Source organism: Neltuma alba, unplaced genomic scaffold (assembly GCF_004799145.2).
Source record: "Neltuma alba isolate B1F8T4 unplaced genomic scaffold, ASM479914v2 tig00001146_pilon, whole genome shotgun sequence".
Lineage (NCBI taxonomy): Eukaryota > Viridiplantae > Streptophyta > Magnoliopsida > Fabales > Fabaceae > Neltuma > Neltuma alba.
The window spans coordinates 1-12,972 of record NW_021632352.1 but is presented as its reverse complement, the minus strand read 5'-3'; the positions used below and the strand labels follow the sequence as shown (position 1 = coordinate 12,972).

Sequence of the window (12,972 nt, the reverse complement as noted above, 5' to 3'; positions counted from 1 at the left end):
TCATGAACTGAACTAGCTATATCTCTCTTCAAATGGAAATTTCAACTTCCGTAATAAATATTAGTGTGAGCTGTGTGAGAGATTACATTGGATAAGAATTAATAGTAGGGAGGGAAAACACAGAGAAACTTCAAGTTGGTAAGCCGTAATGCTGTACTATAGCAGAAGGAAACCTTATTTATTAGGAAGACTGAACTAAAGATATATATCAGTGACGTCTAAAACACATTCACTGCTCTTTTTCCACAGTCCTTAATTAGGCATGCATCAGAAAATGGTGAAGTCAGAATCAAATCATTAACATGAGAGAGAAAGAGAGATGACTCGAATTAAAGGGCTCTCGGTTCAAAACTTTGAATATGTGTGTGTGTGTAGTTGTAGTTGTTGAGGGAGTAGCTAATTAGAAAACTGGGTTACGTTATGCCTTGACAAGTTGAATTTTGCCATAAATACTTGGTTAGACTTCAAGTTTTGAACACAAATATATGCATAGTCATAAATGAGCAGAGAAAGTGTTTTGTGTTCATGAGGGTTTAGTAAACATTTATGACCGGCATGTGCTTCAGACCTCTGGATAATGCTACGTAGCTCTTTCCACTGCTTCTGTCATCTCTATGTAATTAATCTCCACATTGTACCATTTCGTGCTAACGGTAGTCCTTTTTTTTTTTGGTAATCATTCTAATATTCAAAAAGCATTTAATTTTCATCATTTTATTTAGAACTTGGAAGTAGTGTGATTATAATTTTTCAAAGAACGAACAAATGTTTTTTGAGGGAAAAAAATAAAGCAAATATACATAACTATAATCGACTTAATTAAGCTACATTTTTTTAATTGAAAGGACCATCAGTAATTCTGAATGTAAATTTTTTTTTTGGTAAAAAAAAGTTTATTTGAATTAGGTCTGGAAACTCATCGGGATCAAAGCATGTCTCTAGGCTCAAAGAATACTTAAATAAGTACTTATAAATTACCCACCAATAAAATCCTCATATCAGTAGCAAGATTTGAACTCATAACTTTATAAGTTTTGAACCGACTCTTTATTAACTAGACTAACTCTTGCTCCCTCAGAATGTAAATTAATTCTGCTGAATTATCTGACGCACCACACGGAAACTCTGGCGGAGAGCTAAAACATTCTTCGGGCTCAGCAATTTCATATACGTAGGAATAAGAATAATATAACAGCAGCAATAATCAAATTCTTAACCTTCAAGTTTCTTTTGCCCTGACTTAACCATTTAATTTGATTATAAAAATTTTATATCTGGGAAAATAAATTAGCTATCACCACAGACATTTGCATAATGCATGTGAGAGTATACATTTAAGTATGATCTTCCCTACTAGGATAACATCCCTGGATTATTATTAGGCATAAACTTCAATAAGATAAATAAATAAACAAACAAGTAAATTATTAATAAATTAAAGTCACAATGAAAATGGAATCTGATCTTGGGATTGCTTCATACCTAGTATATTGAACACGTTGTTGTACTTCATTCCATGCTGTACTTTCTAATTAAATTTACTGATGCACATGCCTTTATTTGGGCCTGCACATGCACATAGTGCCATTAACATGCATTAGTTTTTCTAAGGGGAAAATGTTAATTAACAAGATATTCCGTTTTTTTTTAATACAATAAAAGAGTTACTTAATTAATTTACATAGATAAAAAAAATTAAATAAATTACTCAATTATAACATATATGATATCCTTAAAATATTACTCCCTCCGTTCCTTATTATAAGAGACATTTGATGCTTATGGCATGTTTCTATATATAAGAGACACTTAAAAGTTGTCTCTACTTTTTTGTATTGATTTCCTATTTTACCCATATTTATTGTCTCTAATTCACACACTCTCTCTCTCCCACTTCTCTTTCTTTTAATAATTTAATTGTTCTCTCTCATGCTCTCTTTCCTTATTAATGAGGTAATTTTTGGAAAAAAGATTATATTTTTTACACATTGATTGCTCTTAACTAATTTTAACTGCTTTTTTGATTAACGTAATTCGGTTATTCGTCTCTTATAATAAGGAACGGAGGGAGTACTATGTAACATTATAAGTCAGATAAATTAAATCAGCGACTTTAAGAAAAATAATAAATATAAAAAATAAATTAAATTAAAGTCTTATACAACTTCTGGTCCTTAATATAAGACCTTGTTTGATTTTTGTTTTGGTCCTAAATATAAGATTTCAATCCACTTTGTCTCTCATATTTATGTATTTTTTTTTCAAGATAGTCCTTCTAACAATAATAATTTATACTCAATTAGTAAGGATGTTTTAAGAAATATAACATCTATTTATTACAAATAACTAACTTAACTTCTTTTCTTCATCTTCTTAAATTAGTCAATTAGCTCTTATAAATAGGACCAGATGTAGTATTTTAAACTGAAATTAACTTTTTAACAAACTCCTTCTTTAATCAGGCACATCTGAACAAGTCTTGCATCTTGATAGGCTTATAGCAAACAAACAAGGCTCATGTGTATTGGAACGTCAACGATCAAAAAGTGCCTCCAATAACGTACGAGCCAAACATTCTCAATAACTTCGTTGTTGGAATAAATTATTGCTCCTGCCCTTCAATTATATTGTTATTTCAAAGTGATCCCTCATTTTTAACTCTTCTTCATCTGTTTCACAACTTATTTTGTTCTCTTTCAACTTAGTCCTTTCTGTCAACTCAACTTTCTCAAACAAATTGCTGATCACAGATTAAACCCTCCTCCGTGAACAATTAGTTCTATTAATTATGCACTATTAATTAATAATCTGCGCATTATCATCATATTCTGTGCAAATTAATGCACATACTACAGACTAATTAATTTAAGGCTAACAATTGACGGCTAGTAAATATATGTTGAGGAGATTAATTAAGCCAGTAGTTTTTGCATCAAGGTTTACAAATGACAACAAAACAAGGAAGAAGAGAAGAGGGATTAAGCACATAAAGTTCCTCAATGTTAGAATAAACCCCAAGTTTGCCGGCCAAAGAATCAAACCCACTCTGCAAGCCAACCATGTCCTTCACATTCTCCAATGGCCTATGAACCCTACCTGCAATAACCCTGCACACTATCAGTGCCTTCTTCTTCTTCTGATCACTTCCTTCTTCGTTCCCCCCACCACCACCTTCGTCGTCGTCATCCTCCACACTCTCCAACGCTCTTCCGCTCGTCGACGCTGTGAATATACCGATACCGTTCCCACTCTTCACCTCCTCCTTGACTGAGAAGCCATTTCTGATGATTCTGCAGACACAGCAACTCTCAGAAACGCACGGACTGTTGGTGTTGAAGCCGAGGGAGCATGAGAGAGTGGTGGCGTAGAAGCGAAGAAGCTCGTTGCCGTCGGCGAGGCAGCGAGGGTGCTTCTTCTGGAGCTTGCTGACTCTCATCTTCACTCTCTCTCTGTACTCTTCGAATCGAGCTACGGTTTTCTGAGTATTGTGCACTTTCAGAATCTTGTCCATTGTTCTTGAACAGTCAAGCTGCTGCTTGTTCTTCTCCGGCTTCAACCAGCTAGTTCTGCAAATTATCTCCACTACTTTCCTTGATAAGTCTCCTTCCACAAGTTCTGTCACTGTTCAAATAAAGGGACTCTAATTAATAGAATTAATGAACACTAACTTGTATGAATCTAGCAACCAATGAAGATTTTTAGTTTTAGTTCGGTTCTTTTTCAGTCAATAAAAAAGTTATGATATAAACAACTAATGCCTGAGTGAACAAAATTTTAAAGGAGGAGAAAGAAAAAAATAACAAGCAGGTCAATAAATAATAAAATATTATTATGAGGTTACTGTGAGATAATGCATGTTGCTAGATAAGACGTGCGTTGTGTGTAGAATGAGAAATGAGTTGGATTATTGTCGAGAGTGCTACTTGTTAAATATGTTTGTATTCTTTTAGTGATATTAATTAAAAATTATTTACTTATCAAGATAGAAAACAGAAGTTTTTACTAATTCATACTAATGAGAGGTTGACATAGATTTAGCTGCACATGCCTGATAAAGTAATTAATGAATATTTTCATGTCTTTATTTGTTATTTTAGATTTTTGAGATTGTGTGTGGAGCCAACTTAATTCTTCAATTTTTAATTCATATTTTTTGCATTAGTGATGTGAAAAAATATTGTAAATAGTAGAAAGTTCAGAAATATAAATTAAAAAAAAAAAACTTATTGCCAAATCATTTGTGCCCCTAATATAACAATGAATAATTTAACAAAGTAAAATAATAAACAATTAAACTAAATTAAAGAAAAACCAGTAAGCATCTTTTCCTCCATGAAGTATGAACCCTTTTTAGTTGCCAAAAGGGCTATATAGTTATATAAACTTTGATCTCACTACTTCTAGCGGTAAAATACGAAAAAGTTTGTTGAAAATCAACGGCAGATAAAAAAGAAAGTGGAAATCATGTAAGTTCTGGCAGTCTCAAAAGCAGAAAAGGCAAGACTAAGCTAAAATGTCATCACGCAGAAAAGAACAAAAAGGAAATCCACAAATATCATCAGATGGAGAAATACCCAGAACCTGTGTGGTCAAAACAAGATAAGAAACAAACAAGCCAAAGCCTAAAACTAGCAATCTGATTCTGATGAAACAACAATTTCAGAATCAACCAACACGAACCTGCATGTTTTGCAAGATGATGAGACTCAGCATCTTCCCATTTACTAAGTTTCTCTCCACATTTGCAACAACTCGCAGAGGAAGACCCATTTGAATCAACCTCAATTGAGAACCTTCTGCTTGTTACAAATCCTCCTCCCGAGTCTGATACGAGAAAAGGAGATGATGACTTCTTCGGAGTAGAAGAAGCACTGTTCCTGAACGAAGACGGAGTTCCAGGCCTTAGAGTGCCCAGGAATGCTGAGCGTCCGTCGCCGCCGCCGGAGATTTTGAGCTCGCAGGTGGAGTTGCTGAGAATGACTTCATGGGTAATTGGGTTGAGGAACTCGCTGCTTCCGATGGATCTCGGGCTGCAACTCGGAGGCTTCTCGAAGTGCCTCCTGCTGTTTCCTCCATTAATGACGTCTTTGAGATTGGCGATGCTTCTGGAACACCCGGATCTTCTTCCGGGTTGTCTGGTGGAGATTGCGCTTAAATGGTTCGTCGATTTTGGGGCGTGAACATCTGAAGTTTCTGTTTTGCAGTGAAGAGATCTTTTCAGAGAGAACCACACTCTTGGCATCTTACGCTTAGACTTTGAGAAATTCTTCTGAATTAAGCGGAGGTGAAAAGAAAAGATACCCACATCGCAACACTCTCTTTTTGCCGGAAAGTTTCTTTCTTTCTCCGGGAAAATGCGGGGTGGAGGGAAAGGAATGAGAAAGTTGGAGGCTTCAGAGTCTTGAGCTGCGAAGAACTGAGAGATTTTGAAGCGGAGGGAAAGGGAGCGAAGGGGGAATGAAATGAACGGAGCAGAGGAGAAAGAAAGTGTTAAATAATGGGAAATTTGATAGTTAAATAATAAGCATTTATTATGTGGAGAAGTTTGAGAAGGTTAAGGAACTTGGGCTTCGGGAAAACAGGATAACAAACCTGGAGAAACCTTGTTCAGCGGCGCCATTCAGTGAGAAGGATTATATAATTTGATGAGGCGTATAAGAGATAAATAAATATGCCCAAATTATATGGATAATTAATTTATAAAAATTAAAATAATTAGTTGGCTTAGTTATCCATGAAAAAAAATGTATTCATGTTTTAAAATGTCACTTTGAGATAAAAGCCTATGCAATTAATTTGTGATAAAAAAATTATAAATCATTTCGCGAAACACTTTTAAAAAGTCAAAAGCTGTTTGAATATTTTTTTTTAATTTTTAAAAAATCATTTACAGTATATTTTAAAGCCCACTTACTAAAATATGATCTGCTTTATTTTTTAAAAGCTATTTTCAATTTTCGAACAACTTTAAATTACTATATATTTATAATGATAAAAACTAATCTGAATCACTTACTAATCTGAATTTTATTTAAAAAAAATACATCTAAACATAAATTAAGTTTTGGCGAATGGACTTTTAATGAGAAAAATATTATGCATGTGGCAGAATATGATATGAATTAACTGACTTTTTTAGTTTCAACTGCGAATTATCCGAAGTCAATAATTTCATTAGCCAAGAAATAATTTTCTTCCGAAAATAAAACTATTTAATGTATACCTGGTATTACTAGCTTCGCTCCTTTATATAAAATCTTGTTTGATTTTTATTTTGGTTATAAATATAAAACCTCAATCTTTGGATTGGAATCTTATATTTAGAATCAAAATAAAAATCAGATAAGATCTTATATTAAAGATCGGAGGTAGTATAGGAAATCAAACATGAAGTGGGCCAAAACATATGTCATATCACCCCCACGAAAAAAAAAAAAAAACCACCATAATACACAGACCGGAGAGTTATTCTTACCCCAAAAAAAAAAACAGCTTATGATAATATGGTTCCCGTCATGTACTTGATTACTATGTTTCAAATCAGATTCGTTCTATACACTTTAATGCATCTGACTTAAAAATAACAAAATATTTTTATAGCAATTTCTCATCTAAAATTATGCAATCTTCATGTTTTTTTTTTTTGGGGGTCATTTTCCCTTAAAATTTAGTTAGCAAGTGATATGTCAATACCACTATAAGCTGTGTTCTCACTTTAGATTCGTTTTAATAAGAATGATAAGTTTTTGTTTTTTTGTTTTTAAGTAGTACTTTATTGATATTCTCCTTATCTCTAGAGTAGTTCTTTAATCTTGATACGCATGAATTTGGAAGGATGCAGTAGTGAAATATTCATCTGATTCCAAATATAAGATATTTTTTTAAGTATAAATTACACTACAAAAGAAGTCTTATATATACACTATAAAAAAGAGTCTTATATTTAAACCAGAAGAGTATTTAATTTCGTTTTATATTTGGAAATTCCCGTATCAAATCTTTAAATATAATAAGTTCAACATTTTAGGTATTTACATCTATTTAATGTCTGATCTTGAGCATCACGACTGCTTCTAATTGAAAGATATTTATGATGCCGAAAGAATCGTAAAGGCAGAAATGATATCATACGATTCTCTGGTGATAATACCAAAGATATTTTTGAGTAAATTATACTCCTCCGGTCCTAATTATAAGACTCAATTGACTTATTTGAGGAGATTAAGGAAGTAAGTTAAGTTGGTTATTTATAATAAATAAGTGTTATCATTCCTAAAATATCCTTACTAATTAAGTATATTGGCTAAAACTATCATCATTAGAAGGATTATCTTGGAAAAAATGCATAAATATAAGAGACAAAATGGATTGGGGTCTTATAATTAGGACCAAATAAAAAGTCAAATGGGGTCTTATAATAAGACCGAGGAGTACTTTTATTTTGTGAACAGTATATTTTTTATGACCAGGTAATAAGACGTAAACTTATACTTTTATTCCCTAAATTATAATTATAATCCAGCCCAGGTTTGGTAAAGATCCACATATCATTGAGGCCCAAAACCAATATCTATATTCCGTGACCTGCCAATAATATTTACTTCACAAAAATAGGGCCATTGGTTTCTCCAATCCAAAACACAAACACACACAGATGGTAAATACCAGTACTAGGTAAAAAAGAGGTGCCAAAGAAAAATAATAATAATTATGATTAGGTTTATTTAATTTGATTTATTCCCAACAAGTCTTAAAAGAGTTGGGAATAGTAAAAAAAAAAAAAATTATAAACTTGTTTCAATAGCTTGTTTGTGTAAATGCTTATGTTAAGGGGTTATAATCACTTTTACATAAATCGAAATAGAAACTCATTTCATGTACTTATTGCTTACTTTATATTTCATAAATTATGATTGAATAATTTATTTTGAAGGCTTAAATCATCATTTCAAACTAGTCTATATGTTTGTCTGGAACTGTTTATCATAAATACGTTTACATGAATGGAGAATATACTCACCTTATGGTAAATCATAATTAAAAAGTTGTTTTTAAATGTTCTAACAGTGAATCAAAACAAGCCAACCACTTTAACTTACTTGAAATCGTTACCTAACTATTGATTAGCATTTCAATTGGATATACCTGAAGTCTGCGTCACGTTATATTCTGACGAGAAAGAAATAACAAAAATCCTTTAATTATACCAGTAACTTGCAATTACACGGACATTTAGCTCTGTTGTGTCTGAAACAAGATTTGCTCCCCTTTTTGCCGCGGAATACATCTCAAACAGCACGTAGTTGGCTAAATGGTATGACTCAAGAATTAAAAAATGGCGTTTGAACACAAACGCTATGCTCTTTTTTTCTAAAAGATCCTTCGGTTACTAGCATTGCATCAATTCAGCAGTATTAATTTATTTTATAACTCAAATTTTCTGTCAAGGATCTGAATCCTTCTACTTGACCGAGAGATCTTGACTATTAGTATTAGATTATAATCTAGCGTGTTGGGAAGAAGTTGTGAAACTAAGAAAAATCCAAATCTGATAAAGTTTAGGCTAAAGTATACTTTTAATCTTTTAACTTTACATAGAATTTCATTTTAGTCCTTTAGTTTTAAAAAGTAAACTTTTAGTTCTGTAACTCTAAAACTGTTAACAAAAATTGATGATATTGAGCTATTTAATACTGATAAAATATTACTAAACGCTAACATATTAAGTTTAATATTCAAAACAACTATAATTGTTACAAAAAATCATCATTTAAGACTAATAATTTTAGAAAGACTACAATTACTTCAAATTGTATTTTGAAAACAATCTAAGGAGGTGTTTGTCCAAATCATAATTTGGGTAAAAGATTGCCCAAACACCCATCCCAAATCAACAACCATGATTTTGTCAAAAGTGTTTTGAATCTGCTTGTGGCAAAAAAAAAAAAAAAGGAGTGTCAGATGGTTTGCCAACGGATATGACACATATACCCTCAATTATTCATTTATTTCATTCTCTTTCGCCTTTGGTCCCTCGCTCTCCATTCCAAATGGCTGGTTCCTTTCTTTCATGCTTTGCCTTGCTCTCTCTCCCTCTCTCTCTCACAGCTTTCTCTCTCTTCGCAGGTAAGGGATGCTTAGCAAAGCGAGGAGACACGCTAACCACCCCGTTTTATGCTTCTAAATTCATTTTTGTTACATAAATAAATAAATAAATTTAATGGCCAATTCTCTTATCTTATAATATATATTCACCAATCAGTCATTTTTCTCAACTCTAATATGGCCTTGTTTCTCATATCTTTAATCTTATATTTTATAAAAAAATTTACACATGTAGTAACAATTAATTAATTAATTATATTAAAGATAAGAGGTAGTATGCTGTTATAAAAAACTAGTAAAAAATGTTATAGAATTTCATGTTTAAAATCTTTAAAGCAAATTAATATTTTTTATGTTAGAAAAAAAAGTAATCATTTTTCTATAAACATATTTAAACTTATAACTTATAAATATATACATATATTAATTATTTATTAATTATATTATCTTATATATTATTAATTATGTTAGTAAAAATTATTTTATTCCTTCAAATTAAAATATATTATAAAATCTATCTTTTATGTAATTATCATATTAACTTATGCCATTTTTAGTGATTTGTACATATAAAAAGTGCCTCTGATAATAACTATCTAAATACTCTCACTTTATCAGAATCACTTTTATCACAAAATCTATTATTCACAAACCATAGTTTTTCAAGAATATATTTTTCAGAAGTTATTCTCCAAATTATGGTTTGGTTTCATTCAAACACCCCCTAAATCTTTATTTGGATTAACGTTGAAATAACTTATAAACATTTTTTATATAAGTTGAGATAAAATTTATTTCACATACTTACTTTAAAAATTAATAAAATGTTTTATTTATTAAAAAAGGGCCCTAGGCCTTTGTTTAATTGGCCTAAAGGACCAAAAAAAAATGGGGCCAGTGTTTTACATGATTACCCGCTAATTAAAACTGATTAATTATATTTAGATCTCCGGGAAAAATGCTTATATTTAGTGTTGACAGTGTCTTAAATAAAATTACCCCCAATGAGAGGATATCTTTGTCTAAAAAAAAGAATTGATTAACTATAATATTCTTGCAAGCATCCCATATCCGCGAAAATGCAAAAACAAAAAGGGGCTAAACTTTTTAAAATGGCATTGTTAGTATATAAACTTATATTTAAACGTCTAATAATTTACTCAATCTTAATTTCAAATTTGATTAATTTAACATAAAATATAAAATTTTTATAGTAAAACATATTATTTATAGTTTGTTAATCATCAATATAAATACAAAAGCCTCTACTTTTTTTTTTTTCCCCCGATTTGAATATCAACACCTTTTTTTGGGCCGGCGAAACTGAATAATTCACCACATATATAAAAAATTTAATGAAAAAGATCTTCAATAAATCATGCAGTTCATAAAGGAAGAATGACATCAATAATATTTTAAACTTATATTCCTCCGTTTCTTAATATAGGATCTAATTATGAAGTTAATTTTGATTTTAAATGTAAGACTTATTTTCATATTTATTAATTTTTTCTAAATTACTCTTATAATTATTCCTTCCACTATAATCAAGTAAAAGAAGGAAAATGAATATTAAGAAAAATGATTATGGTATTTCAGGAAAAGTATGATATGTTTTTTTTATAACTAATTAACTTATCTAACTTTTTAATCTAATTAAATTAGAAAAATATGTCTTATATTAAAAATTGAAGGAGTATTATTTATAGTAACCGTGTCTAATTTCTTTTTTTTTTTTTTGGTGAAATAACCATGTCTAATTGTAAGTACATGTGGGGGACCAAACAAGTAATAATAAACATAGTTACTTTTTGGGAGAATTATAATTAGGTCTCACTCAAAGGAATTAAATACAAAAAGATCCCGTAAAATTATGAAATTATCCTAAAGTCCCAAAAGACCTTTTTGCAATAAATTTTATTTATTTAATTACCAAATTATCCTTTTTTTTAATTTGTATTGACAACTGAGAGAGCAGTAGTTGACAACTCAGGGTACAAGGATTGACAACTATCACGGTTGGTTTGACAACTTGTTAAACCAGTCGCGATAGTTGTCAATCTTTGTATCTTTAGTTGTCAACCACTGCTCTTTCAATTGTCAATGTAAACTTTAAAAAAAAAAGAATGGTAATTTGGTAAGTGAATAAATAAAATTTAATGCAAAATTTTTTTAAAACTTTTAAAATAGTTTTATGATTTTAATAGACTTTTTTGTATTTAATTTTTTTGAGTGGGACCTATTTGCCATTTCCCTTCACTTTTTTGGCAAAAAAATAATCATAGTTACTTTAGTCATTCTGTCAGCGCAGAAAATGATCGTGGCGTTTTGTCATTTTATGACGGCTGCCAAACGAACAAGACAGTCTTCGATCACATCCCCAAACCTAATCATAACCGTCCATGTCCTGGCTAATCTGACGGCAATCATTGTCGATCCGAGTACTTCATTCTCATTGGCGTAAACTAATTCCAACCTACTATATATTAAAGGAGCGATCCTACCACTCCTCTTCATTCGTTTTTCTCCGCTGTCCCGCTCCGCGAAACTCTGTTCCGCATCCGGTATCCCTTTGCCGATCAATTTCTGCAATCGTAAAGCTCAGCGATGGCTTGGTCGGGGGAAAACCTTAGGATCTGGCGCTTCCAAGAAGGCTACGTCACGAAGCAGCAAAGCTGGTCTGCAATTCCCTGTTGGTCGTATCGCTCGGTTCTTGAAGGCTGGAAAGTACGCCGAGCGAGTCGGTGCCGGTGCTCCCGTTTATCTCGCTGCCGTCCTTGAGTATCTCGCTGCCGAGGTAAATTACCTTCATTAATCGCCGATATTTCCTTTTGCCTTTGAATACTCGTGATTTCGCATGTTTTAGGTATAGGGTTTCTAATTTGGGATCAGATTTCCCAATTTTTCATGAATTTTGGGCGTCTAATCAATTTTGCCTTCTAATATCAAATCTGGGATTTTAAATTCGAATTTGAATTTTCCTGGATGCGTCCCCTGAGGTTGAATATCTGGAATTTCAGGTTCTTGAGTTGGCTGGAAATGCCGCAAGAGATAATAAGAAGACCCGTATTGTGCCTCGCCATATTCAATTGGCGGTTAGGAACGACGAAGAACTCAGTAAGCTTCTGGGAGATGTGACAATTGCTAATGGAGGTGTGATGCCCAATATTCACAATCTACTACTCCCCAAGAAGACAGGAGGCTCATCGAAGGGCGCTGGTGCTGATGATGACTCTTAAATTTGAGGCTCGCCAAGCCTTTGTCCTCGATCTTACGTGATTCACTATCTAATGTAGTTTTTATTTTGATTTTTCTTACTTCAATATGAGGATTGATCCTTTGTGCTCTGTCGACTTAGTTGTAGCTTTAGTTAGGGTTTCTGATTGTATTGTGAATAGAAATTGTCTTCCTTATGATTCCTTCAACGAAGATATTGTTGAAATTTTAATTATTTTCCCCCCCTTCCATTCCGATGTGGCCTTCGTGCCTATTTAGGAGTTAATTTGTTAAAATGTCTAAATCTTTGCTCTGGCCTTCTTACTCCTATGAACGTTTGAAGTCTGAATTTTTAGATTACTGACCGTGAAAAAGCAAGTTACATGCGCATGCTAATTGACGCGCTTGCGCTTGCTTATACACCATCAGTGGTGGAGTCTTTACTGTTGATTTATGTGTCTTTGCATTTAACATGGGAAATCCGGAAACTTTTTTTGCCGGCCTTTCTTTTTGTTCATTCTCGTATCCCGGCCATTTATTGTGGAGTGAGTGAAGTGGAATTCAATTCAAGTTTGGTTTGATGCCTTGAGATGTGGCAAAAGAGGGGGGGGGGGTAGCATGCAGTGGTTTGTAGGTCGAACAGATCATGTG

The 12,972-nt window shown here is 32.2% G+C and overlaps 2 protein-coding genes across 2 annotated transcripts; one reads left to right on the top strand and one right to left on the bottom strand.

Moving 5' to 3' along the window:
* Positions 1-2,927: 2,927 nt before the first annotated feature.
* LOC114751882 (uncharacterized) lies at positions 2,928-5,453 on the bottom strand. Its single transcript, XM_028940574.1, has 2 exons — positions 4,681-5,453; positions 2,928-3,621 (listed from the first exon to the last, which is right to left on the bottom strand). The coding sequence occupies exons 1-2, from the start codon at positions 5,240-5,242 to the stop codon at positions 2,933-2,935; spliced, it is 1,251 nt and encodes a 416-aa protein (XP_028796407.1). The 5' UTR covers positions 5,243-5,453; the 3' UTR covers positions 2,928-2,932.
* Positions 5,454-9,050: 3,597 nt separating this feature from the next.
* On the top strand, positions 9,051-12,576 carry LOC114751814 (probable histone H2A.3). The gene is made up of 3 exons (XM_028940500.1): positions 9,051-9,126; positions 11,598-11,902; positions 12,126-12,576. The coding sequence occupies exons 1-3, from the start codon at positions 9,051-9,053 to the stop codon at positions 12,342-12,344; spliced, it is 600 nt and encodes a 199-aa protein (XP_028796333.1). The 3' UTR covers positions 12,345-12,576.
* The last annotated feature ends 396 nt before the right edge of the window (positions 12,577-12,972 follow it).